General features: G+C 44.4%; 1 protein-coding gene across 3 annotated transcripts; it reads right to left on the reverse strand.

Annotated features, from left to right (window-relative positions):
• Positions 1–27,955, reverse strand: SENP1 (SUMO specific peptidase 1). 3 transcript variants are annotated; one of them, XR_003370238.1, is made up of 18 exons: positions 27,922–27,955; positions 25,510–25,559; positions 23,933–24,063; positions 22,699–22,783; positions 22,040–22,199; positions 19,562–19,721; positions 18,853–18,956; positions 18,516–18,760; positions 16,732–16,786; positions 15,050–15,088; positions 13,616–13,700; positions 12,823–12,975; positions 12,029–12,160; positions 10,982–11,185; positions 10,379–10,458; positions 7,319–7,385; positions 828–912; positions 12–90 (listed from the first exon to the last, which is right to left on the reverse strand). XR_003370238.1 is itself a non-coding variant. In XM_026660730.1 (17 exons), exons 2-17 carry the CDS (start codon positions 25,511–25,513, stop codon positions 886–888), a joined length of 1,731 nt encoding a protein of 576 aa, XP_026516515.1. In that variant the 5' UTR covers positions 25,514–25,559; positions 27,922–27,955; the 3' UTR covers positions 812–885. The 3 variants fall into 3 exon arrangements, 2 of the variants coding, with proteins under 2 accessions (XP_026516514.1, XP_026516515.1); XM_026660730.1 differs by lacking the exon at positions 12–90 and having other exon boundaries at positions 812–912; XM_026660729.1 differs by lacking the exon at positions 7,319–7,385 and having other exon boundaries at positions 1–912.
• Between the last annotated feature and the right edge of the window lie 14 nt (positions 27,956–27,969).

The following is a 27,969-nucleotide window of genomic DNA, read 5'->3' on the forward strand; positions in this document are numbered from 1 at the left end:
GAAATTGATCCGTCTGTCTTTGGTAATGCAGTCGGCATATTTGCAGGCAAACATTCCACAGTCGCTGCCATTCATTTGTTGGGGGATTTCCTTCAACAACAAAAACAAGCCCTGAGCCTCTATATTTCGACGAGACTAAAACTTCCCCTTAACTTTAGCAAACGCTCCACAGATAAAGCGCCATGAGCATTGAAGCAGGTAAGAAAACCCCAGGGTGTCCCCATGTACTTGAGATTTAGGGAGTTGGGGCAAAACGAAGCTTCGAAACAGATGGGCCAATAGTAGCCTGGTCAAATGGGGATGAAAAAAAAAAAAACAGTGTGGAGCGACCCACTCTGGGAAGCAACTGAAAAGAGGAGACTGATGGTGCATCACGGACTCCAGGTAGTCGTGCCTATCTAGGCACCCTAAGGTCTGAGGACCTCAGTCATTCATGAACTTGTCTTTACAACACCCCTGTAGAGAAGCGAGGAGTATTAGCCTCATTTTACTGATGGGGAATGGAGGCCGAGAGAGCAGGGACTTGCTTTAGGCCACATAAAAAGGCTGTAGCAGAACCAGGAACAGAACCTGGGTCCTTCTAACTCCCATTCCACTGCCTTAACCACACGACCATCCTTCTTCCCTGGTGGGATGGAAGCGCTATGCACGGAGAGCAAATCCCCTTGGGGCTGCTGCTGATTCATCTTGGAGAAAAGCGGCTTTCCCATGCACGACCGTCAGGTGACGGTGAGAGATTAACAATGGGGAATGATTAGGCCACGATACAATTTGTGCAGCTCTCTCGGTCCCCAACTATGGGCTCTAGCTGCACGAGACCAACGTACCTGACTCTTCTTGCTGAGCAACGACCAGTTGTTAGCATCAAATTCTTTCCGTTTTTTGTCAAGACTTTCCTGTTTTAAGTATTGCCTGCAGGAAACGGGACAGAGAATGTGCTTAGAGAGAGAAACAACCAACAAATAAAAAACCAGTCGTTTTTAATTCACAAACTTCCATCTCCAATTAATTCTGAGAACTGGGCTTCGGAAATTTAATATTTTCCTCTCTCCCCCTTGGCAGTTCTTGCCTTTTTAACACAGAATTTTAAAGTTCTGGGCAATCTAAAGGAGGACTGAGCAGAGCTCTGAAACTCATCCCCAAAATATCCACTGTCAAAGCCACAAAACCGTCAGCAGAAATCTCCTGATTAATCAAGGGGTGACTCATGATATGGAAGAGCCAAAACAGGCACTGGCTTGGCTGGAAAGGCTCCTGCAAAATGAGCTTTAGGTTTGGAGACTGAATTGACTTCTCCGGTATCTAGAGCTTCCTGTAGATTGTTGCCTCTCACATTTTGCTGTCCCCATTCATCATCTCCTCCTCCCACTTTAACTTGCTATCCTCAGTGAATGTGGACAACAGCAATTTGTTGCATGTATGTAGATGTTAAATAGTAGCCTGGACACTAAACTTTGCAGGACACTATGTAACTTGCTAACGTCGGGTCTAACACTCTGCAATCTTTCTTCCAGACCTCTTCACCCAGGGTTCCATTCCGTCATTGATAGAACGTTTGATTTTTTTTTTACCAATATGGAGGGAGGGAGGGAGGGAGGGAGGGAGGGAGGGGGTGTGTGTGTGTGTGTGTGTGTGTGTGTGTGTGTGTGTGTGTGTGTGTGTGTGTGTGTGTGTGTGTCTGTGTCTGTGTGTGTCTGTGTGTGTCTGTGTGTGTGTGTGTGTGTGTGTGGAAAGCTTAGAACTAGTGGCCGTGAGTTATTTGAATGCAACATAGTAATGCCGGGAGGGAAGGGGAGGGGCGGGGGGGGCTTTGTGCAATGCAACGTCTCAAGGATATTCGATTTCAAGGAAGCATCTTTTGGGAATTAAGCAAATCACACTCAGTCCAGCAGTGGGAAAATGGGACACCTGAAAACACCAAAATTAAGGTGCAGCAGACCACAAAAGCCATCAAGAGAATACAAAAAAACAAGAAGTAGCCAAAGTAACTCCAAAGATGTGCAGGGAAAAAATGAGTTTGCACCAGAAAAAAAGAGGAGAGAATCCAAGAAGAATATACCAGCTATACTAGCTAAAGCAGCAGGGGGATCAGGGCAGCAGAATGAGCTACTGCGAGCCAAAGGGGAACAGACAGGGCTTTTATAAATCCATCGGGAGGAAAGGAATACTAGCAATGAAGTAGATGCATTACTAAGTCAGGACAACTCCTATATAGAAGTCTAGAGAGGCCAAGCTATAAAATTGCTCTATAGAATCTGTCTACAACATGAGAAATAATATTTTCAGAGTTTAAGGACCAAAGGGACCATCAGATCAACTATCCTGACCTTCTGTATATCACAGGCTATTAATTTTCACCCAAATACTCCTACATTAAACCCAAAGTCTTTAGTTAGACCAAAGCGTTTCAGTCCTCAGGAGACTAAGCTGTGTACCACACACACAGACTAGGAGAGACTGAGGTGCCATCGATGCCCAAGGCCCCTGCAATGGCAAGAATTGATTAGGTGAGATATACCCAGAGGATCTCATGTAAACCATGCCCCATGCTTTGAAGTATGCAACCCCCCAGGTCCCTGCCAATCTGACTGCAGGGAAATTCCTTGAAGACGTCTATCTTGATGATACAAAATGTAAAGGAAAATAGGAAAACAATCCATTCAAGAGAGCAAGCCCAGATGAAGTGCAGCCTAGGGTTGCCAAGGAATAGGCTCGTGAATTTATTCACAAGGTGGCCCTCACTTCTGAGCCATCACTGAGATCAGGGCAGGTGCCTGAGGACTGGAAAAGGGCAAGGGTGGTACCAGTGAAATAACAGAAAATCCGTTGCTTAGTTATTTCTATTCCGGAAAGGACCTCTGCCCCAGTCAGACATTTGGGCTGTGCCTCTCTTCCAGAGACAACTCAGACCTCTCTTTTGAAGGCCACACCTCAGAACAATCCCTCTCCAGGCAAGTGCTTCCACACTGCATTGAAACCCAAAATGTCATGGACTCCAATGAGGCCATCGCAAAAATCACCTGAAGAACTAATCTTGGTTGGGTGGACTGGGGGTGAGGTCACTCCTAAAAAGGGAAATCAGATTTTCAGTTCTGGACCTTGACCTCATCCCCAGACCCAAGCAAGTGGAGCGCAACTAGCGGTATGGAAACACTGGCAGGGCGGGAAGAGAGAAGAACGTTCAAAGAATGCAATTTCCCCCTTCCCTAAAGATTAGTATTTTGGGACTGCTCCTGGGAGCACCTTCCGGCTGAAGGAGGCTGCTGCAGGTGCTGACGGATGACCAGGGGCCAGCTTTGCAGGTTGGTCTCCTCAGTAGTGGCTAAGGCACTTTCTGCTCAGGATGCTGGGGCGGGTTGATGGGGCTCCGATCCACTCTGGAATTGGTTGATCGGAAGCTGTGCAAGCCGTGGTGATGCAGAGCTCTGCCTGGCGTAGGAGGATTCCGATGCTCCACCAAGCCCAGGCGTTAAGGCTGAACAGTGACGAACAAATGATATTTCCCCTCAGCTGTTCGGTTCTCCTAAGGTAAATTTTCACTGCTCTTCTGCCGTCTAGCACATGCCAGGCTTTTCCTTTCAGCTACCTTGGACAGACCAATTAGTTTCCTATAAGGTAGGGAATGCAGACTTAAATCTTGGTTACAAAGGACTCTGAACTCTAAAGAAAAATGCTGTCCCATTGGAAGGTCCCATAGGGCTTGCATCTTCTCAAAGCAGAAATGTCACGGATTCTTCTTACTGTGGTGGTTTTGATCAGGAAGCATAGAAAGGAAATAAGAGATTAAATATCATGGGCTTGAATGGATGGGACACAGAAGCCAATAGCACAGTGGGAAGATCCCAGGTAAGAAACACGGGCTTGGTTGTCAGTTTGGACAGAGGTGCCAGCCCAAGGAAAAGTGATCCGCTGCAGACATGCCTGAGCCAGAGTTGATGACACATGGCAAGACAGGAGGTGCAATGCTTGAGGCCCAGCTCAAGACCACCCTGTAAAGAAGTCCATAAGAGCAGGGGTTAATTTCCCATAATCCTACAGGTGTGGAGGAGCAGAGCTTCACCATCCAGCTTTACCTTCACCCTCCCATACCTTCTCTCTTGTACAGAGATAACCTCATGGGCAAGGCTGCACCTAAAAGAGCTTCAAGGATTCCTCTTAGATGCCTGGAAACAGTCTCAACATAAAGGAAGGTGAGGAAGCCATCCAGTAATTCTGTCCCCTGGCTAGAGGAAAAAGAAAAGCAGATAGCAGAATTCTTCCTTTGCAAACCCCATTGGCAAATCCTGCCAATGGACATCAGCCTCAAGACAAGCAGCATAGATGGGGCTCCTCCATCCATGGCGAATGTAGTGAAGGTCAGAGAGACTCCAGGGCATCAGCTTCCTAGAGATAAGAACAGTCAGGTTGTCTATCCCCGATTTCCAGGATCATCTGTGGAAAGAACAAGACCTGGGGCAGTCCCAAAACATGACCACTGTGCCAGAAGTATTTCTTCAAGGAGTTACAAGAAACTGGAATCTACATGCTGAAATGATGGCAAATTCTGTCATGAGCAGAAAGTCACTTAACCTTCTATCAGAACAATCTACACAAGATGGGCACTGACTAGGGAAGCAGAGTAGCTAAGCTGACAGCAGGTAGATAACTTGGAACAGCCCTGAATGAAGAGTGGGAGCTAGTCCATCCTTCCTTCACCAACGTGTCCATTCCTGGTGATCTCTGGTCTGTTTCCTTGGAGAAAAGGCAGTCTGCATTTTGCTGGATGCAAACAGGGTCTGGTGGGGGCAGTCTAGCTCCCTGGATATTAGCTGGAATTAGATTGTTCCGAGCAATATATTTTCTACCAGTGTCTGCTGGCATGGGGGGAGATGGAGAAGCCTCAATAAGCTGTCTAGACTCCAAGCCCTTTCACTTGGCTAAGCAAGGGTCTCCTGGCTGACTGCAATCTCTACAATGGCTTCTAAGTAGGGGTCTCCTCACTGTTCGCTTATTCCGGCTGGCTAACTTATCCAGGCTGTGAGGAAAGGATGGTGTCAAATACATGAGAGGAGGTTGGAAGGTGGTGCAGTTCTGGAGAAGAGCCTTCTCTTGTTGGATATTCTTTAAACTCTCCAAGTTTTGGCCCCAGAGAAGGAAAGAGGTTGGGTGGGTGGGGGGAGGCAAATCGCTCACAACTAGCCCCAAACTCACAAAAAAAGTCTGTAAACGGGAAGCAGGGAGAGCTGAGCCCCCACCCTGTACAGCTGGCCTGAGGAAGAGAATCTTGTGAGAGACTGTTTGGAGGTGTGGCAGAGCCCCCGTGCAGAAGTCTGAGCTGCCCGTGGTATATACTGGTAGATAGGTGCAGCCCAATCCTATGGTGCTGGGGGGAAAGGTCAGGATCTAGGGAAAACAAGAACTTGCCCGTCTCTTATTCTTTGGTGCTTTGTATCTTTCATTGCACTATACAAACACTCTCGGGATTTTTTTTTTAAAAAGAAGAAATCCTACCAGTCTGCACATCTAAATTCAATCCCTAGTAAAACAATGGCATAACCAAAGAGAATGCTGATCTGCACACACTCTAAAGAGACTAGCACTCAGAACAATAAATAGCAGATTTATAGAGAATGCACCATGCGAGATCAACTGGAATGTATTTCAGAACGAGACCTCAGTTCTGCAACTGGATCTACGTGGGTGAACCATGAGCCTCTGGGCAGGCCTGGGGAGCCAAGAGCAGGATCAAGGGGTAGCGGGTAAAGGGAATGCAGCAGAGGTGTAAACACAGCATATGAGCTCTAGTGAAGAACTAGATTCGGCGGCTCATGTAATCTAATCTAGAGTAATTGCAAACCATATAACTGCAATGCTGGGGTTGAGAGGGTAAATGCACAAAGGCCAGGAAATTCTACATCATGGTTTGTAGAACAGCACGGGAATTAACAGCAACATACATATCATGAACAGCGACCATCTCTCATGCTGTTTTCCAGAAGTATCCCTTGGTGATTTAGAGTCTGCACATATAAGGACCACTCAAGGCACCACATGAATGTAGCCACAATAAACATAAACATGGCAACAATTGTGCATAAGCAACAACCCAAAACAAGTTTTTAGGCGGGGGGAAGAAGATGCATGTCTCCAGTTGAAACTGCATGAGGAAATTTATGGAGGCAGAAATTTAATTTTTCCAGGTTGCATTTGGTCATGACATTGGGATTAAAAGGGATAAATCAAATTGATATAGTCAGGTTTTTAAAAAAATAGTATAGCTAAGAGTCTTCAGCTCCTAAATCCCCCCCCCCCATAAATTTCTGTGGATTTATAATCTAAAGTTCAAAATATTTTTCCCTCCAAGACCTTCACAAACAGAAGAAACTGACTGATTCTGCAGGTAAAACATTGAAATCGATGACAAATTTGCTGCTACATGCATACGGTTAAAAAACCCTGAAAAACCAGGGAAAACATTCCCCTCTTATCTTTCAAGTTCTGGGCATTCTTAGCTGAGACTTGTAACCATAGATAAAAAGATTTAATAAGTATGATTTTTAAGTCGTCCCTTTAACACTCCTATTCTTGAGAAAATGATACTGAGATTTGTAATGACCATAAGAGGTTAGGACCTTAGTTTTATACCTGGGGGCTAGTCTATATGAGAAGTGCTACCGATGCAGCTGCGCCGCTGTAGTGTGTCTGGTGAAGACGCTCTATGCTGATAGGAGAGAGCTCTCCTGCTAGCATCATAACCGCTTCCCCGAGAGGCAGTAGCTATGTCGGTGAGAGAAACTCTCCCGCCGACATAGCACTGTCCAGATCGGTGCAACTTACGTCGCTCAGGGTGTGGCTTATTCACACACCTGAGTGACATCAGTTATGCCGACATAAGAGGTAGCGTGTACAAGCCCTGAGTCAAAACGCAGAATCTCCTAGTATAGCACAGGGCACTTTGCTACCAGGCACTGGATTTATGAAGAGGGATACAATCAAAAAAACAACTGAATAACCAGCATCACCTTCTTGGAAGATCTTCCATCCAAATACTGACCAGGCCCAACCCTACCTCACTTGCAAGGTCTAATGCACAGCTACCATGACATTCACATACTCCAGGCCCTCAAATAGCAGCGTAGAGCACAACTGCCATAACATTCACCCAGCTATAGAAAGCTGGGGAATCATTATTCATTCCTAGCCATGTGACCTTCAGCAAATCACCGAACCGCTCTATGCCTGAAAATCATCCCCATCAGTAAAATGGGGCTAAAAATCATTTAAAAACTCACCACCTTCAGGAAGCTCTAAAGATTGAAAGCATGAAAGGGTCACTAACCATGAATAGGACCTCCGTCCCCTCTTCCCGGTGTGATCCTCCCAGTGCATTCAACCAAAAAAGCCTCCTAAAAGGAAACAAAGGGAAAAGGAATTATGGCACGGGCAAGAATGAGCTGTAATTGCAGGTTGCTGCTGTCGATTCCAACTGTGCTGTTAGCCAATAGGCTGAAATCTTGGGTCTCTCTCTCAAATCCCACCTATCCCATTAGCCAATAGGCCAAAATCCAAGGCCACTATGCTGTAGCTTAACAGTTTTGTTAGCTAGTGATCTAAAGAGCTGGGTCCTCAGCCCAAAACCCTAAATGCACTACTAGGCAGAACCTCCTGAGTTATTTGACCACATCTCAGTTGTAGTGTTATTTACCAGATGTTGGTGACTTCTTGCTATCGCAACAGTAGTTAAGTCTGAGACCACTGTATTCTAAGCCCATTTTCAGAGGTTTTACATTTTTCCTCATAATTCTTCCTCTCACGGATTTGTCTCATTCACACTGGAAATAAGGTGTACATTTTTAACCGTGAGATTAATCAATCATTGGAACAATTTACCAGGGTCATGGTGGATTTTCCATCAGTGACCGTTTTTAAATGAAGGCTGGATGTTTTGCTACAAGGTCGGCTCTAGGAATTATTTTGGGGAAGTTCTCTGGCCTGTGCTATCCAGGAAGTCAGACTAAATGGTCTCTTCTGGCCTTGGAATCTATGAATCTCTCAGCTTAGCTGCTTAGAAATGGAAGAGAAGTCATGAAGCTATTTTTGTAGGGAGTGAAGTGATTCTGGTATATGGAACTCAGAGAGCACTTGGAGATCTTAAGGGATGAAAGGTACTAAATATAATCAATATTATATTGAAAGCGATTCCTACCTAGGCATTTATATTTCACGTCCATATTTCATTTACATTAATTTAGATTATTGCCGACTGTTCCAATTCTAAATATGACTCGCTCAGTGCAAACAGAGAGAAACCAAAAAAGGGTTTCAGAAAAAGCACAGAACACATCCCCTGCAATACCGGAACACATCACTTGAGTGTGCTATGACTCTAAAGAGAGATTTAGCTACCAGACCAATTTAACCCTAGAATAAGAAATACTTTAAGTGACATAGTTAGTCTCTAAGGTGCCACAAGTACTCCTGTTCTTTTTAAGTGACATAGGAGCCTGAGTCCTATTTTCAAAAGTTGCTTGAGTCTAAGTCCCACTGATTTTAAATGAGACTTGGGGACCTCTGCACCTCAATGACTTCTGAAAATAGGACTTGGAAACCTTTGAAAGTTTTGCCCATTTTGTACACTGCTGCATTTGTAACCCTGCTCTAACAAACCAGCTTCTCGGTTTGGGAAACTGCAGGGGCTACTTCAGACTGGATGGTTTTGTTTCTTTTCTTTTCTTGATTTTGCAATACTTCCGATGAAAGCTCCTTTCAACTCTCCAGACTTTGGGGCAAGCATGTTCACACTGAAGGCTCCATACATATCCTAGAGTCATGCTCACGGGCATGAAGGCAGGACCTGATTTTCAGCATGAGTCAGAGAGAGAAAATATCTTAGTCCCGATCCAGGTTGGTAACAGTAGCTAAGGCATGTTCATGCCTTGAGCTTCATCAGGGACATAAATGACATGCACAGACTTTCATCAGGAGCTCTGGTGCTCAGCATGAGACAAACCACCCACCACCTAGGTCACCATTCTCTATGTCTTAATGATCCTCTTGGGAGAGTGACACATTTGTGTTTTTTGGGAGGTGGAGGGAAAGCGGGAGGAATGTATCAGTCTGTAATGGAGGAGCTAGGTTACCAAGCTATTTGCCACGGACAGGCCAAGGTAAGAACATGGGCACTAGGTTTGCAAAATCCAGAAGGGAAACACCAGGTTCCTTCCTGGAGGAGATATCAACAGGTGCCATCTCTCAAAGAGGCAGATGTTGGATTCTTGACCAGAATCCATCTCTTTGATCTGAAAATCAGTCCTGCTTTCTTTCTTGTAGAGAAGATTGTGATGGATTGACAATATCCTGTAATATCCAGAGCAAACTTAATGGAGTTAAGATTAAGTTTATTGAATTAAATTAAACCTTATTGAATTAGTGTTTTTGGAGGTCATTGTATTACAAATGCAAATGTTTATGTACTATTGTGTGATTTTACAGAACTTCTGCAGCAGAAAGACAAGATTGCGTTAATCTCTGGAAGGCATGAGGAAATCTAAAGGTCTTTTTGGAACAATACATGAGAAGTGGACTTCTGCAGGAAATATCTTGAGGTGAGAATACAAATTTTCCCACTCCAAAGCCAACCTTTTGAAGATATGCCACAGGGAAGAGAGATCCTTTGCATACTACCAGCTCCTGGAAACTCCTCTTCAAAGACCTCTGAAGTGTAAAAAAAGGGACTGAATAGGTTATGAGTGTGCTTGTTTGGAGCTGAGTCTCTGATGAACTTGTAACCACAAGGATGTCCCTGTGAGGGCTGTATGAGGGTTGGGCCAGTGGTTCCATTCCCTGGACATAGAGAATAGCACTGTGCAATAGTTTGCATACCCTGATGGACCTCTTCTGTAGTGCACCCACATAGTTCTATTTCATCACCTTTCTGTTCAACACGAGTGGTTCTTAGAAAAGATAGCGAGGCAGTGGGCTACAATGTCTTCAGTATACAGATGTCACAGCTCCGTGTGTTTATTTCCTTAGGCCCAGATGTGGCAGAAGCCAGTGTCAAGTAGAGGCTGGGTTTTGGGATGAGAGTTAGCGAGGTTAGGCCAACCCCACATAAAACAGAAGTTACACAGTGGGGAAACAACTGGAAGAAATGGTGGTAACACCTGTTCCCGCAGCTAAGAGGGTGTGACATTGACCAAAACATGGTGGGAGCCGGCTCCTGCTGTATCCTTAGCTGCTTCTGAATGTTCAGCTACTAGCTGTGGCCAAGAGCACGGCGTTCCATCTACTCTCGGAATCTTAAATGTCTCGTGTGTTACTTCATCATTTAGTAAGGAATAGGAATATTTGTAACATTTAAACAAAAACAGTGACACTCAAATACAGATCGGCTACTCACAACAGTATCCTGCAGGCTTCATTGTTTATTCCACCCATGGAATCGTAATAGGTGATGGTTTTCTTCCTGAAGTCTATAACCTACATAAAGAGAAAGACTTGTTAATAATACAGTAAACCAAGTGACTTCTTCTTTCCCAGGAAAGAGGTGTCTCGGAGGGACCATTGAGTTGTGCAGGTACAGCAGAGGGCTTAATTTGGCCCACAGAACCCTTTATTACTGGTAATCATGAATCAGGGTGAAAAACCTTGACTGGCTGTCAGAGCGTAGGATGAGTTTGTGGGACCGATGGGGCGAAATCTCTTTATTCAAAAAATTAGCAAATCTGATATGAATCCCAGCAAGCCAAAAATGAGGTCATCTCATTTTTACAGAGCCACTTTTTAGGTTAGAATCACGCTTTAAAAATTACACATATTTTGTGGCCCTCCATCGAAGTCCTGATCTTTAGCCATGAATGTGAATTTCTCAGTGCATATCTGCCTGGTGCACAAACCACAAAAGAGATGGGGAAGTTTTCAGCTTGAACATAAACGAATTCATGCTGCATCTGTTCCAGCTAGTCATTCTTTTTAATACAACATTAAACAAATTAATACTCACGGCTAGGCACCAATGGACTCCAAGATGAATAGGCACCAAGAGAACATCCACAGAGAAAACATCTACTTTTTTTGTCCACCGTTTCACTGCTTGGTACCCAGCAGTTTTTAATTTAGTAAAAAAGAAGGTATTAAACGCATGAACTGTCGGCAACCCCTTCTCTTTGCTTCGCTCCATCAGCAAATTCATGTAGAAATTAATTATCTGGGAGGGAAAAGCATCCATGTGTGTCAGTGTTATACTGCTGGTCACTTTACAATAATTACTTTGCATGCACATGAAAAAGTGAGTTCTCTGAGCAAAAGAATATTTCTAAAAATGGATTTCAGAACTTAATTTTAATTACTTGGATTTTGAAATTTTGGCCCTAAGCACTACTAAGTAGTAGTTATTTCTTCAGAGTTCCTACAGTGTAGCTATAGGTACCCGTTCTGCACTATGGACAACTATCGCTTAAGTTAAAATTTAGCAAAAGAGCAAAACACTGCCCCATTCAGATTATCCACCATCATCCCACTCCTTCCCCAGTAGCCTTAGAGAATAAGGGGGGGGGGGGGGGGGGGGAGAAACAGTGACAAGTTTACTCACTTTAACTTACTACTAGAGCAGGACAAAAAAAAAAATGTTGAATAGTAAGTTGCTGAAAAATGAATTTTTTGGACCACAGAAACTAGTTTCAAATTCGGGGTCAAATTTGGTGGATTTTTTTTTCCAGCCAAAACTGAAGGGGGGGGGGGGAAAAAAATCAGAAATGTTGGTTGGAATTGACATTTGAAGTTTCATTGGATCCAAACTTTTTTTTTGGGCCACTACACTGAAAAGTCAATTATGCGCTCGGCTCTACTTGTGTGAATTTAAAGCGTATCAGCTATTCTGCACTAACTCTCCATGTGGACACACTTAGCGTGCACTAAAAGTGCCCTCGGACAGTTTCGCTAAGGGCACTCAGTGTGCAGTAAGAGTTAGTGCGGAGTAGCTACTGCTTCCCCCAGAATCTTTTCACTTTTAGAAGTAAGGAACCCGCAGTTGCGTTGGTGAAGGAGTTACCTCATCGTTAAGCCAGTTCAGGTTGTTCAGGGTCTGAATGTCTTTCCGGGTTATCGTTAACCGAAAAGCTTCACTCAGGATCTCATCCTGGTTTCCACTGCGGAATACGCTCTTGATTTCCTTCTCCATTTCCTACAGAGAACACAAAAGGAGCTTCTGATATAAACTCAAGCGTTCTAGCTACCTAAACTAGTAAAGAGATTTCCCTTTCCAAAGGGAAAAGGGAAAGGCTTGGTCCTAGGACAACTCCAACAAGCAAAAAGATCCTGAAATGCTGAGCTCAGGAATCTGGCACAAAAAACTATGTGGAGTCAAGGCCCAAGTTAAGAACAGGCCACCAGACATCTCTGAATGATGTGACAGTGACACTGCAGAAGCACAATGAGGATTTGGGTATCTGGTAGTTAATCCCACTGGAACAATACAAAACTGGCTTGAAGCAATGGCTGTAGGAATAATACTGGGCAGAGACTGTCCATGTGGAAGCCACTCTGTTCTTTGGCTTCATTGGGATTCATGGATTTTAGGGCCAGAAAGGAGTCTGACCTTCTGCATCACACAGGCCAGAGAACCTCATTCATCAAGGCCTCAAGTCTGTAACTCCCATATGAGCGATAGCATATCTTTTAGAAAGACACCCCGCCTTGCTTTACTTAATGAACAGCTCTTAGTGTACCATTTTCCCTTCCTCCCCATGGTATTTTGAATCAATTTCAAGATCAACATCTGCCACACAGAGTGCTTCTCCAAGACTTGCTAATAGCCTCAAGTGTTAATAATCTATGCAGATCTACCTCTGTGATTTCAGGGAATTCCTCTTCGTTATCAGCTGATTTAGCATTCTCTTTCTCTTCAGGGAGAACTGTGACAGGGATCTCTTTCTCAAGAGGCACTCGAAGATTCAAATCTACTGGGTCCTGTATCAAGTGTTCCTGCTCCTGCAATCTCTGAAAGAGAGATCTTTAGGTCAGCATAACAGCCGAGGATTTTTGTAGCACCTTCTGGGTGTCAGGCGCCCAATTCCCAATCAGTGACTTGGACAGAGGGACTCATTTTAGAGCCACAGCTTCTGGTAAAAAGTCAGAAGGAGCAATGTAGTGGGGGAGTCCGTGCACTGAAGGCCCTAATCCCAAAACCATTACAGTCAGTGGGAGAAGTGCTTTGGTTCACGTCCTTAAGCCTTTGGCTGTGGAGACCTAGATTCAAATAAGCCGTCTGCCTGGGCTAGTGAGGGAGCAATACAGATCCAGTAATGCCAGCTGGCCAGGCAGGCAGGAGCTAGAGAGAGATGGGTAGTGTTTGACCTAGACAGCAATGGCCTCAAAAAGGAAAAAGGTGAGATTAAACTTTAGGGAGGTGGAAGGATTTTTTTGTTTGTTTGTTTCCTCATGACCCCTTCTGATTTATATTTTAATGTGCAATCCCCTTTAGTTAGCAGACATTTATTTGTGATCCCCAGTCCAGCAGCATATCCACTGGCTCACGCTACTTCCAACTCTATATATTTTAAGCCACCAACTATCTGGAGCAACTGGAAGGCAGCTTTAAACCCTAATGCTCAGTGCTAGACATGCCCAAATGTTTTACCTGGCTCTGCAGTTGCAATGCCAAAGCTTTCTGCTCTTCTATTTGACGCAATCTCTCGCGGGCTCGTGAATCATAGACGCTGGTTCTGGAAAACAAAGACATTGGTACAAACAGCATAGTTGTTTCAGGTGTTAAAGAGGACCAAAAAAAGGAAAACAGATCACATTAAACTATCTACAGCCCCTGGGTTAGCTTCTTGTCTACATTAACAAATTCACCGTGCACAGCTCTGGCACTACTGAACATACTTTGTATTATCTGCCATTCACGTTTACTTGGGTGGCGTAAACCATTCATATTCTGGCATCAGCAAAGGGATTATGGAATACTGAGACTTTTTCACCTTCTGTTATTTGCTGTGCCTGTTTCCACCAGCACAGAACACTGGGAAGCTCCACAGGGCAGATTTCAGGCAGGTGGCAAACAATAAGAAGTTTCTATCTCAGCATCTCTCAGAAAGACAGCTGTGTCCTCTCCCAGCCCACCTGTCTCACTACAGCCCAAGAAGTTCCAGAGAGGGAGCAGTGGTAGTTTTGTTTTGTTTTTCAAGGCAAAAATGGGATGAATCAGGTGTCTCTAGCAGGAAGAGAACCATAGCACGGCCCAGAGCCAAACAAAGCAATGGGAATCAGTGTCAATAAAGCACTTAATACATGGCTTAATCCTGCAAAGTGCCGAGCCCTCTGGCCCTGATCCAGTAAAGTACTTCAACACGTGCTTGACTTTACAGTATGTGAGTGTTCCCATTGAAGTCAGTCCACATGCACAATGTAGCTTGTCACCTGCTTCCCTGTTATAAGCTGGAAATGTTCTGTAGGCATCACAGAGGAAATGAACCTTATGCACGGAGCTGAAGGAGGATAAGTACTGGGAAAAGTTTGTACCGTGCTTAAGGGGATGACATGGGAGAAAGCTCAGAGGTGCTTGAGGGAAAAGCAGACGAACAGGTAGAAAAAGCTGGTAGAAAGGTAGCTGTCAATGCTGTGATAGATCTGATAGGCTGGGAGGAGCTAAACTGCAAAGCACCTTAAGGCGAAGGTCAAGAAGCTTGTATGCAACGTGTGAAAGATAGAGCCGGGGGATGGATTCTATGACAGAAGAGATATGATTGAAGCTAGGAAGAGGGCAAGATTCTGAACAGACTGAAGGGAGGCAAGATTGCAATAGTCAAGATATGAGACAAGACATCAGATAAGGGGCTGGATGAGAATTTAGCCATCTGGACAGAGGGGGGCCAGATATACAAAGTTATTTAGGTAGCTAAAGATGCAGACAGGTGTTTTTGCAAATCACATTAGGTACCTATCTGCATCTTTAGGTGCCTACATACCTTGTAAAACTGGTCTAGATCTTAGAGCTGTTAGGTCATTTGTTGACCTTCTGAATAAAAACAAACCAAAGCAAACGGAAAGAATCAAAATGTGAAGGACTTACAATTCTTTGATCCACAATTCTGCCTGGAAGAAAGGGAGGCTAAAAGAGGGGGAAAAAACAAGACAAAACGTGAATATTGCCTCTACGTGGACAGCAGACAACTCTTTTAATTGCTCACATAACAAACAACTGCAATCTGAGAATGCCATGACCCCTTGGATGAAAAGTGAAAAATTTAAAACCACCTTTAAAGTTAAGGTTCAAGTCAATTACATGCGTATCAACCCAGTCACGAGAGGAAAGAAAGTTCAACATAAGAACATGATCAATCCACATGAGAACGTGATTGCTGCGCCACAGAAGTATCAACAGAAACAGGAATACACATAAGTTCCTACAGCAACCTGAATTATTTCTCAGCGGGCAAATATTTCCCCCCTAGTTTATTTTAAAAGTAACTTCAGCATCAAAGTAACCTTCACCATCAAATGAAAGCTTAATATAGCATTAGCAAAATTATTGGGTTAGTGGGCCTTTTAGTTGCAATCTGTAGTAGAAATAATAACAACAGTAATACACTTAAAAGTCAGGCCAGCATAGTTATGTCAGTTAGAGATGTGATTTTTTACCAATATAGCTATGTACGTCCTAGTGTAGATAAACCTACACCAACCTCAGAGTGCCTTTGCCAGTTCAGGGAGCTGGCATAAACTATATCAGCAAAAGCACTTTTACCCCAGTACAGCTGTCACTCTACTAGGAGGGGTTTGCTAGTTTAATTATGCCAGCAAAACTTTTAAGAGTAGCCCTGGCCTTGATTTTCCAATGGGGATTGCTAAGCACTTTATAAAATCTTAAGCACAGAATCTTAAGGGTCAGATTTTCTACACTGCATAGAAACCATTTCTACATTTAACTTTCTGCCAGGATATCAGCTATGATACAAGATGTGGGAAATAGGGGGAAGTCAGTTACATGGAAAATATCAAGCCTACAGGGGGGGAAAAAAACAGTGGGAGAGAAAACTAAAAAGGTCACAGTGCAGTGCCATTATGAAGACAGACAATGCTATTTAGAGATGTATATGTAGGGAAATTGCTTGTATAACTAGGCAGGCGATAGTACTGCTCGGCACATCACTAGAATTGTGCCACCTGGAATGGTCCTCCCAGTCCCATATACATCAATTTAAGAAGTGAAGAGACTAGGGGAAATTAAAATAGGTGACAAAGATGATACAAGGATAAGTGCATCAGACACTAAGGAGAGAATGTGGGAGATTTAATTCATGTAGATTCAAGTGCAGTCTCACAGAGACAATGCCACAGTCTAGAAATAGCTTCCAGGCAAGGTTTCCATTGAAGGGAATTATTCACAATCGCAGCAGATAATGACATAAGGAACAATGGCCTGAGCTAAGCAGAGAAATGTTTAGTCTAGATTTTAGGAAACAGTACTTAACAGAGCAACTGGGCAAACTCCGAAGGGAGGTGCTCCCGGCACCATCACTGCAGACTCAGGGACATGCTAGATGTCAGTGGAAGCAGTGGAGGGAGGTACCCTGCAACATGGTGGTGATCAGAACAGATGACTAACCTAGTCTTATGGAAAAGATAATCAAAGTGCAGAATCTGCGCAAGTTGGCAGGGACAGAGCAAAGAAAACAGCCAATTAACCAGAGGCAGGAAGATCGTTGGAGAGTAATTACCACCCTTTTTATATGTGCCATTTTACAAACTTACCTTGGAGCCGGAGTTCTGGAATCTTTTACCTTGAGCACAATGACCGAGTCTGATCCTACCCAGAGCAAAAGAAAGAATATTCATCAAACCCTGGCTAGTTTTTACTATACTCCCTATGCAAATTTCTGTACCTTATGCCCCATTTTCATACTTAAAACAGGTTTTCAGTCTGGATTCAAAATTCTGATCTTCATTTTAAACTTCAGACTGGGATGTTCAAAGGAATCTAAGGGAAGCAGATGCCCGATTTGGATGCCTAATTCCCTTAGGTTCCTTTGAAAGCTCAGCTTTCAAGGTACATTAGATTTTACATTATCGAAATAAAAGATTACAAAATCATTCATGTTACCCTAGAAGATATTAATGTTGAAAACTAACACTGTCTCAAACCATGAAAATAATCTAAAATAATACATAAAATTGTAACAGGCAGAGGAAGTATGAATGGTTTGAAAGAGGAGACTAGAACAACAATGGGAAATAAGATAAGCAGCAGGAAGGGAAAGAAAGAAGTTGTATGTTTGCTGTATTGTATTGCCGTATTTGATGCAATAGCTGCTGCTGTGTGTTTAAACTGACCGGATACACAGAGTATTTGGAATGAACCTGGAAGAGGTTTGTTATTTAGCAGGTTCTCTAGATACATTTGTATTGAAACTACCACATTTGGGACCTGTGATTTTGATACATGCCAAGGACAATGCAATTTTGTAACCCCCTATTTATTATCAATTCCTCAGGCTTTAAAATTTAACAAATAGGTCAGGGAATAGGATGGTGATAGAACTCCTCAATTTCTCTCTCTTTTCCTGCACTTCCCGACTTATAGCCCATCTCTCAGGAGAGAAGATGCAACATGCATTACTGTTTGCAACATGCTTTGAGTCCCATGGATTAAGAGTGCCACAGAAGGGCAAATATATGATTAGGCAGTGTCAATTAAAACTGGCTGTCAAACACTTTCCATTATATGCTCATTTTTGAATAGCCATCTGAAACATACATCTTTTGGGTTGGAAACGGAATCTATTTGTGACCTTCACTATAGCAATTGCTACCAACGACCACAATGATACGCTTATGTTGCCATCGACCTTTTAGGCATTTTGAACAAGGAAGCAATTTAACCTGTCTTCAAACATCTGCTGCTCTTACAATTCAGCAAAACCACTACGAGGACAGCAAATCAGGATCTACCCCTCCTCTCCCACTAGGGGAATAAATTAGATTGAAATCTGTCTGTGAACTGCAAGCAAAACTTGGGATGAAAGCGAGCAATGAGCATTGGTTTAAAATGTTACTCAAACCAGTATTTGTTACATGTATTGCAGTAGCGCCTAAGAGCCCCAGACTCATAGACTTTAAGGTCAGAAGGGACCATTATGGTCATCTAGTCTGACCTCCCGCATGATGCAGGCCACAAAAGCTGACCCACCCAATTTCCCTTATCTCAGCTGTTGAAGTCTCCAGATCGTGATTTAAAGACTTCAAGTCGCAGAGAATCCTCCAGCTTGCGACCCCTGCCCTATGCTGCGGAGGAAGGCAAAAAACCTCCAGGGCCTCTGCCAATCTACCCTGGAGGAAAATTCCTTCCTGACCCCAAATATGGCGATCAGTAGAACCCCGAGCATACAGGCAAGATTCTCCAGCCGGACCCACATTTTACCAGCGATGGCAGCGAGGGCCCCATTGTGCTTGGCACGGGGGGGGGGGGGGGGGGGGGAATACAGAACAAAAAGGCGATCTCTGACCCATACATTTAGTTGATCTCAGTGTATTTTTACCTTCAGGCTGGGCGTTGGATGCTGGTAGATTATCTCGCTGATGCTGAGTGGTGGTATTATCGGACTCAAACGTAACATTTGAGGGATAACTGGATACAGGGTACGGTGGTGGCTTGTGTGATGGCTGCTCCTGTGTTCCCACAACACTAGCTGACTGGCTGACAGGAGCGAGGCTGTACGTTTCGAATGGTTTTGCATTCTTGCAGGGGGTTTCTTTCATGACGTTTTTACTCAAACATCTGGGCCTACACACAAACAGAAGATTAAAGCTCCCAGAGAAGAAGAATTGGCACCATGATACTGACTCTCAGTTGGGGAGGGTATTTCATATACTCACAGGTGAAGGGGGAAAAGCGAGGCCGGCTTGGATGTTGAGAACTGTTTTCCAGTGACCATCTGAAGCAGCTGCCTGTAGATCTCTCGCTCTTCCTCTCGAACTGTCTGCAGAGAAATAATCAGACACTTCACCACTGCCCTAAGACTCAAGTCAGGCTTAACAAATACAAACACCATCAATAATAGCAAGCGAGCAGGAGCAGAGACAGACACTGTGGATTATATGCACTCTGCTAGAGCAGACACCCGCCCACCAGTGGTCTCGGGAACATACAGAACTTAAGCTCCACTGGATCAGAGAGCTACCAGGGCTAGACTGATTGCAGAGCTTGCCAACTCCACAGGAGCAAGGCTGCAGTCCGAACTTCTGCCTAACGGAAACCGAAAGTACATCAGAAGCAGGCACTACTCCATCTATAAAGGGGAACGTTGACTCTAGTCTTCAAAGTGCACAGGAACCCTTGCTCAAGTTCTTCACATCTCACACGGCTGAATCAGGTCTCCTGAGGTTCTCTCGTCATTTCCCCCCTCCTGAGATTTCAAGGGGAAGTTGCCCCCATCCGGCCCACTCCAGTTGCAGCAGGATTTTGAAAGGGGTCCGGGTTGGAGTTCAGGAAGAAAGCAGCACTTGAACATCCCAGACAGCAGCATACAGTCCTATCCAATGGAAGATCTTGCATTCAAACTTAAGTCTCCCTGGTTGTTCTTACCTCTTCTGCAGTGCTGACGAATCTCCTCTGGGTTTTCTTGGGGCTTAGCAGGCTGCGACGGCATGAGGGACTTGTAACGGGCTTGATTGGAAATGTTTTTTCATATGCAGATACGTGACAATGATGGTTTGACTTCCCTACAAAACTATTTGACGTTCCACTGTGGAAAGAGGACAGAATGTTAGTCTACAAAATAAGCATTACAATCACAGACATGTAAACGTTTTCGCAGAAACCCCCTCAAAGAGCCAGGGGAAAAAGGAGACTGATGCAGGGCTGGAGAAACCCTTTTATTCTCTCTCTGGATTCCTGTATGGAGCAGAATACAACAGAAACTCTCCCCCCAGGTAGATCAGGGAGCAAGGAGAGCCTAGGGACACAGCAGGAAACTGGATTCTCCACTCTTCTCTCCAAGGACCTGGGAAGGTGTTTAGATGTAGAGTCCGCATTTCACTGCTGCCACTGGCATGTGCACATAGAGGGAGACGAGAGGGCTGGCCTCCATTTGGGAGTGTTGATCCCAGGCCCACCCAAAAGATCCTTGTGAACATCAGCAGGGATGCAGGAAAACCCTTAGAACTTTTAATGATTTTAAAAAAAAATATTAGGCCATCTTCTTTAAAGGGGGATCAGTCAGAAACTGGCATTTTGTTTGAAATTAAAAACAATCTAAAATTAACAGGAACACACACACACACACCTTTAAGCTGAATTTACACTTATGTACGTTCAAAAGTCTGGCCCCCAGATGGCACAATGATCCTGATTAAAGCACAATTTTGAAAGTTAAGATGGATGAGATCTTAACTTGAGATGGCAACGATTTTATATTAAGAAGTCAGATATTTCAAGAGAGAATAGGCCAGATCCTCAGCTGGCATAAGAGGTCATAGCTCCACTAAAGCCAACAGAGCTACAATGATTTACACTAGCTGAGCATCTGTCCCTGTATCTTTAGTATCAGTTTCTATAGATTCTTACTGCAAAGCTCCAATTTATTACCACCTAACTTGGTTTGTAGTGTATCCGTTTTTTTCCATTCTTATCCGGGTGCTCACCACACACGATCATTTTCAAGGTGCAGTTGCTATGCGTATTTTCTTTTTATTGCAGAGAAGGATATTTCACACAGCTCCAAAAGGGAGCAACAAGTTGAATGCTGTGTGTCTAGTTTCTGGGTATTCACTGGAGTCCCAGCATCCCTGAGATTGAAACTTACCTTTCACTGAGCAGTCAATGAAAACGTCCATCTATCAGTGTCTCCACTGCGGGGAGGGGGAGCTCATTGGTTTGAGCATTGGCCTACTAAACCCAGGGTTGTGAGTTCAATCCTTGAGGGGGCCACTTAGGGATCTGGGGCAAAATGAGTACTTGGTCTTGCTAGTGAAGGCAGGGGGCTGGACTCGATGACCTTTCAGGGTCCCTTCCAGTTCTATGAGATAGGTATATCTCCATATATTTTATATTTATTTATTTATTTATTGGTCAGAGAAGCAGAATTAACAGCTGCTTCACTGGTCTTGTTCTCACCTAGTCATATTTTTTTCCATTTCTCTCATCTCAGGCTCCAGAGAGTAATTCATGAACTCACTTTGCAATGCAGATATAGTTTCAATAGCTACTCTATATGAATTCCCATCTGTTCATAGTACTAATTTTTTGTACTGGTATAACTTTGTTAGGGATGTGCTTTTTTAAACCAATATAATTATACCAGTACAACCCCTAGCATGGACATATGTATACCAGTATAAAGCTGCCTTATATGGGAATAAGATATACTGGCATAAGGCAGCTTTATACTGGCATAAATACCTCCATTCTAAAGGGGGTTGTACTGTTTTAACTAGATTGGTATAGTGAAAGTGCCACAACTTGTGTGTTCAGGTAAGGTCTAAAAAGGAATTTTTAAACGCACTTAAAGTTGGCTTAAACCTGTTCCCTTCTGAGTCTCTCACTCCCCCCACATACACACCCTGCTCCCGCCTTTTCCCCCGATTGGCTGCCAAGTGACTATGGAATGGCAAAAAATGACCATAGCGTGGTTGTGGAGAATGTTTCTCCAGCTATTATCTGATTGGGACCTTAAGGATCTCTGTGATGGGCCCCTCCCCCCAAAAGGCTACGTTTTATGCCAACTTTCTGAAGATGACAAATTATACCGCTGTGGTGATAAGATTTTCAGATATATCTACCATGTATGCAAAATAGCAGCTAGAGCCCAGGAGGACCTTGGCCTTTATGAGGACGCAAAAGCAGAGTCACATTAGACACCAAATCATTACTCATTCAATGCTATATTGAACTTTGTTAAGATATTGAAAGATTTGGGATTGTTTATCAAAGGCTTTTAAAAGATGTCATGCTGTTTGGATGTCAGAGGGGGCAGTAAAAACTCCACAACACACGATTTAAATGACTGGTTTCTAATGAGGACCCTGTGGAAGAGTGTTAAAGATGGAGCAGAACCATACCCACCTTGGAGTTTTGCGAGTGTCGAGATACAAGTTTCGACTCACTCTAGGTTTCTGTAACATAGAACCCAGGGTGGGTACCAAACCCCTCCCCTGTCCGTTGGCACTTGGTCCAAACGTTCTCAATTCTCCCGACACCCGGTAACTCTCAGAGGATGGAATTTCTGCCAGGAGAGAAATATTAAACAATAAATAAAGAGCCCACATGCTCAGCTCCAACTATACAGCATTAAACACGAAAGGGCCTCAGGTATAACTTGACTTCAGTGGGACTGTCTACACGTGTAAGAATCCAATCACATGGAACAGCTTGCAGGATATCAGGGCCTTACGGATGCATTTAGAAATATCCACACTCCCCATGCCCCCCTCAAAGAACAAACAAACAAACTTGCACAACCCAAATGGCTGTAAAGATGTTATTCTAACTTTCCAAAAACATAATTCAGTCCTGGGGTGAGAAAATGGGATATTCAAAGGAACCTGGCCCAATTCCCTTTGGAAATCCCAGCCTAAGACAATATTTGAGAAAATGTTGAGTGACAAAGCAGGAAGTGCCAGCTTAGCCTGAGCTAAAGTATTTTAATGCAATGCTATAATTTCTGAGCACTTAGGAAGACACTTGCTGTGTAACTGAACTGACTCCAAGGAAGCATGTTTTACCTGAGTAGTAACTTGGACTGCATGATGCACTTCCCGTGGAGCACGTAAAAGCTCTCTCCAAACTGCCAAACTTGATTGGTAAAAACTACACAAAAAGAGAATCAAAATTATTAACTGTTAAGGTTATTATTTAAAGAAAAATGACACTGGGGCATGACCAATAAAGCTACGCTACTCTAATACCTTCTGCAAGTTACAGTGCGATCATAGGATGAGTTGCAATAGTATGTCAACACTTTTCTGACAACATGGCAAATTTTCAAGATGGCACTATCCACTACCAGCAGCCTTGCAAAATTCTACCCTTCTGGGGTGAATTTTATTTTATGAGTTGCCAGTAAAATATTACGTTTATCATCACCACAGTGTGGGGCAGGCAACCAGATTTCGTACCTAAGCTGGTAAATTTTCATAACTATCTTGCAAGCACACGGTTGTCTCAAAAGTAAGTGTATGCAATTTTGTGTAGCTTCCATAAGATATATGTGAGGGTGTATACACACATACAAGGGAGTAGCTTCCACAAAATATATATGTGTGTGTATCCATAGATGTGTGTCGCTTCCACAGATTGTACGTGTAGCTTTCACATGATATATTAATATTTGTGTGTGTGTGCGCACATGCAAGTGTGGCTTTCTACATTGATCAGTAAACACAGACTATACACTCTTTGGTCCAAGAGATTTTTTTTTGTTATATTTTCCAAGAGTGCTCAGCAAAATACAGCTCAGGCCTCAGATGCTACTGTAAAACAAATACTAAAAAGGTCGCAATTTCAAATGTGCAAGATTTTAGAATTCAAAGACTATTCTGCATCACTGTATTATCATTTATATTGTAGTAGGACCCCAGTCACAGATCAGGGCCCACTGTGCAGAAACACAACAAAAAGGCAGCCCCTGCCACAAGGAGTTTACAATCTGAGTGTGAGACAAGAGCCCACAAGTGGATAGATGTATAGACAGGGAGAGCACAAGGACATAAAATGAGAAAAAAACAGTCAACATGAACAGCAGCTGTCACAGCACATCAGTTGCCTAATTACTGTCAAATGTCTTGTACGCATCACAGCAGAAAAGAGTTTGAAGGAGGGATTTCATTTTGAAACTGGCTCTTCAGAAGATTAAAAAGAAGTCTGACCAACAGAAATATTAAGTCAAAATGATGCATTTCAGCAACTCGAATTGGCGGATGTGAAGTTGTAAATGAGTAGAGAGAAATGATCCCAAACCTTGTCATCAGACAGTGAAAGCTGATCCCCTGGAATAGCAGTCTGTTGTAGAGGAAAGGCCTTGAATATCGAGTTGTGATTAGCCAACGTTGCATCACCAGCTTCCATCCTCACAGGATCAGCAATCTCATCTGAGAAAACACAGCTCTGTATTCAATTCTCACAAAGGGCTCTCCAATGAAGCAGGCATTTCCACGAAATCTCACTTTAAAAGAGTTTCTGTCCAGCTAATGCCAATGAATGGTTTAGTAAAAGCATCGGAACATATTGCAAAAAGCAAGGAGAAACAGTAACCCCAAAACAAAGGCATAGTCCTTTTACCTCCACCTAGAAAACATCCCCCCATGTCATGGAAACACCCAAATATGTTTTGAATCCTTCTTTTTTAATTCTAATCCTCAGAGATCATTCATCCCTCCTTCATAAATGATACAAAGACAGTAAAGAAGCCAATAAAAGTTTTATAATGATAAAATAATAATTAAAAAAAACCACCCAGCTCTTACGTAATTTTCACCAGCAGATGATAAAATTGTTAGATAGGTAAGAACCATCTACATGCCAGAGTATGAGAAGCAGCCTGATCTAGTCGGTAGGGCACTGAATTGGGAATCAGGACAATGGGGTTCTATTCCTGGCTCTGCCACTGCCCGGCTGTGTGATCTTGCCCAAATCTGTGCCTTTGTATCCCCCCCTACCCTTTGCTTGTAAGAGCTGATTCTCTGCCCTAAAGAGTTTACAATCGCAATAGAAATGATCATGTGTTTGTCCGGTGTCTAGGACAATGGGGTCCTAAACTTTGTTGGGGCCTCTAGGCACTACTGAAATACTAATATTCATTAAAGGGTGTAAACGCCAAGAAGGGAGAGGAATTATTTAGGATGATACATGGGGCTATAACTAGGGGAAATTAAGGGACAGAAAATTTAGGTTATCTGGAAACCTTCTTAGCAGCAAGCAATCTACTGACTGTGGAACAATCTCACACATGAAGCAATGGAAGCCTCACTGATTAAGACACTTAGTCCTGATCTTGCACTATCCCAGGTGTTTTAATATCCTTATATTATATTTATGGGCATGATTCTCCTCTCGTTCATATCCTCTTATACCACCGATTTCAGTACACTTACTCCCAATTTATACTAATGTAACTGATAGCAGAATCTGGCCCTTTTTTTCCCTCTCAAGTTTGCTACAGCACAGAATTGATATTGATCCTTCAATACAATGTAAACAGCATGAGGAATAAACAAACACGGGACTGAAAGTGCTATATCATTCATATCAAGCCTGCTCCTGGTTCATACCAAAAGCCAAAGGCAGCAGAAGTGCCTGGAAAAGAGATTCAGCTTACTATGCATTTTGCTTCTTCAGTAAAAATGCAAGAACATTTTAGCGGCAAGTTTCTTTTACATGATGTTACACAGATATAAGGCCCAGGCAAAACACACAGAATTTCAGAGGCTGGGTGTGTCAAGGCAGCACTCAGATACCCTATTGAGTTTGGTCCTGTACACACCTAGAGACCGCGCACCCTCTCTAACACGGTTTAGCAGAAATGCACACACACTTACCCATTTCCAGACTGCTCACATCACTGATGCTGACGACAAACTCAAGGGGACTGAAAAGGAAGAGAAAGAATACATTTATAGACACAGTTCACACAACACAAGAGACCTCAAATAGCCAAATTAAGTATGAACCCGATGTCCAAGCAGACACTAGCTTTCCCTGAATGAAAAGAACACAGGGACAGCAGGAGAGCTGGAACTTGCTACCCAAAGGTTTTAGAGCTTCCATCTCAGTCTGTTAAGCTGTGCACCCATTTTTCTGCACTAAATGTTGGCAGCTGCCATCTTTTCTACATGCCAGGGACTGCCCCCCCTTCATTCCTGGGACAGTCCCATAACTCATCTGGTCTGCCAGACACCCAGTTGACTGGTGTGTTACCTACCACTATATAAACTCCTAAAGAATGCTTCTGAAATGCAACAAATTGCACTCACATCACCAACGACATAGGCCATCAGGCTCTCTAGACCACAGGTATGCACTCTCCCCTCTGACAGAAGCTCCTCTGCTCCCCAGTGCAGCATGGAATAAGACTGGCCATGGAACCAGTGCTGGATGATTTGATCTCCCATCTATTTGCTTTGAAAGACTGGACAGGTCTAGTACTTGAAAGGGAGGCCTGCAGTTAGCTGCTGCAAGACTCAATACGTGATATTCTTGTTGCCTCAGAGTCAGAAATATCCACAAACACCCAGCTAAAGGGGGTTCATGAGCCATAAAACTGAGCTCCTGATCACATATAGTCTTGAAGTTCCTACCGTACTTTTTGTAAGAGAAGATCCAGAGGCTTACAGCCCTGCAGCAACAGTAAGCACCACATTAGGCTCTTCTCCTTTAGATCTTGTAAAGAGAAAGCTTCCAAAGAAGGAACTTGTTCCCTTTTCCCTTTAGTAAAAGGTAAGGATATTACAATATTTTCCTTTCCTACTGTTTATTCTGTACAAAGCACAACATGGACGGTGTTTGGTTTCTTTGGCTGGGATGGGGGCATGGAGGACACTAGGTGGTTTTAGGAGTTATGGAGGAATTACAGGAGGGCTATATCAGGGGATGATGGAGATTAAGGGGTGAGATCAACAGGTAAATTGGTGAGCGGGAGTGACACTGGGGAAGTATTAGGGGTTACAAAGTAGAACAAGGGATTTCAGTAGTTGGGGGTGACACATACCAAGGTTGTTAGGAGCATGGGGGACACAGTGGAATGTTAGCAGATGGGATGCACACACACCAGGACAGGGGGGATTGGGACTATGGAGGGGATAACAGAGGGAGATGTCACTATGGAAGGGAGAAAGACATGAGGAGATGTTAGGAGTTATGGTGGGGGAATAGAGGGTATGTTAGCAAGTGGGGAAGGAAACACACATGGCAAGGGGTTAGAGGTTAGATAGAGAGGAACACCAAGAATTGTTAGGGGTTACTGTGTGTATGTGGGGGTGGGGAGAACAGGGGGACGGGTCAGTGGGAGGAAAGGAGATCCACAGCAGGTTTCAGGTTTAGATAAGGGAGAAACACACCGGTTCCTAACAGGGAGATAGTGGCAGGTGCAGGAGACAATAGGGGTTACAGATGGAGATACAGGAGAGATGTTAGCAAGCTGGAGAGGGACACACAAGGGGTATGTGTGTTTAGGGTCCAATGGGGAAAGAGAAGGAGAGACACAGGCATCCGACAGGGCACGGACGGTGCACACCACCACCATGGCAGGGGTCCGAAGGGGAAGACGCAGGAATCTGACAGAAGGATGTTAGCAGGTGGTGAAAGTGGTGGGACACAAGGAATGATTGGGGGTAAAGGTTATTGCGGGGGGGAGGGAGCACCATGGGATCATGAGGTCTCAGAAGGATGTTAGCAGGAAAGGAAGTAGCAGCGGAGGGGGACGTTAGGGACAAGGGGACACATTTGGGGAAGGGGTCAGAGAGTCTGGCAGGGGAGTTTGCAGGTGGGGAGGGAGAAGAGTGGGAGCCATTCAGGGGTCAGAGCTACGGGGGGCCACCAAGGAGAGGGAGCAGAGCCCCAGCAGTGGTGGGGACCTCTGGGGGAGGCACCACCAGGGTCTGAGGGGAGGGGGCCAGCCGGGAAGGTGGGGGAGAGGACTGTCGGGGGGGGGTGAGATACGGGGGGGAGACACCCCAAGGATCAGGGTGTCTGACGGGGGTGGAAGCAGAGGGAATGGGGTAGGGGGACATGGTGGGAGGCACTCGGGGGTAGGGAGAGTTACCGGGGGGGCACGGCGGGGTCTGGCGGAGGAGGGGGGCCGGCGGGAGGGCTGAGGGACCGGGCTCTGAAAGACCCGGGGGTCCCTCACGGCCCGGGCCGGGAGCTGGCGGGGGGGGGGGGGGAACCGAGGTCTCGGGGCGGGGGGGGGGGGGGCCGGGGGGGGGCACCGGGCGCGGGCAGGACTCTCTTACCGGAAGCGGAACCAGGCGGAGCGCGCGGGCCCCTCACCCCAAATCCCG

Source organism: Terrapene carolina, unplaced genomic scaffold (genome assembly GCF_002925995.2).
Source record: "Terrapene carolina triunguis isolate 2854851 unplaced genomic scaffold, T_m_triunguis-2.0 Scaffold836, whole genome shotgun sequence".
Classification (NCBI taxonomy): Eukaryota; Metazoa; Chordata; order Testudines; family Emydidae; genus Terrapene; species Terrapene triunguis.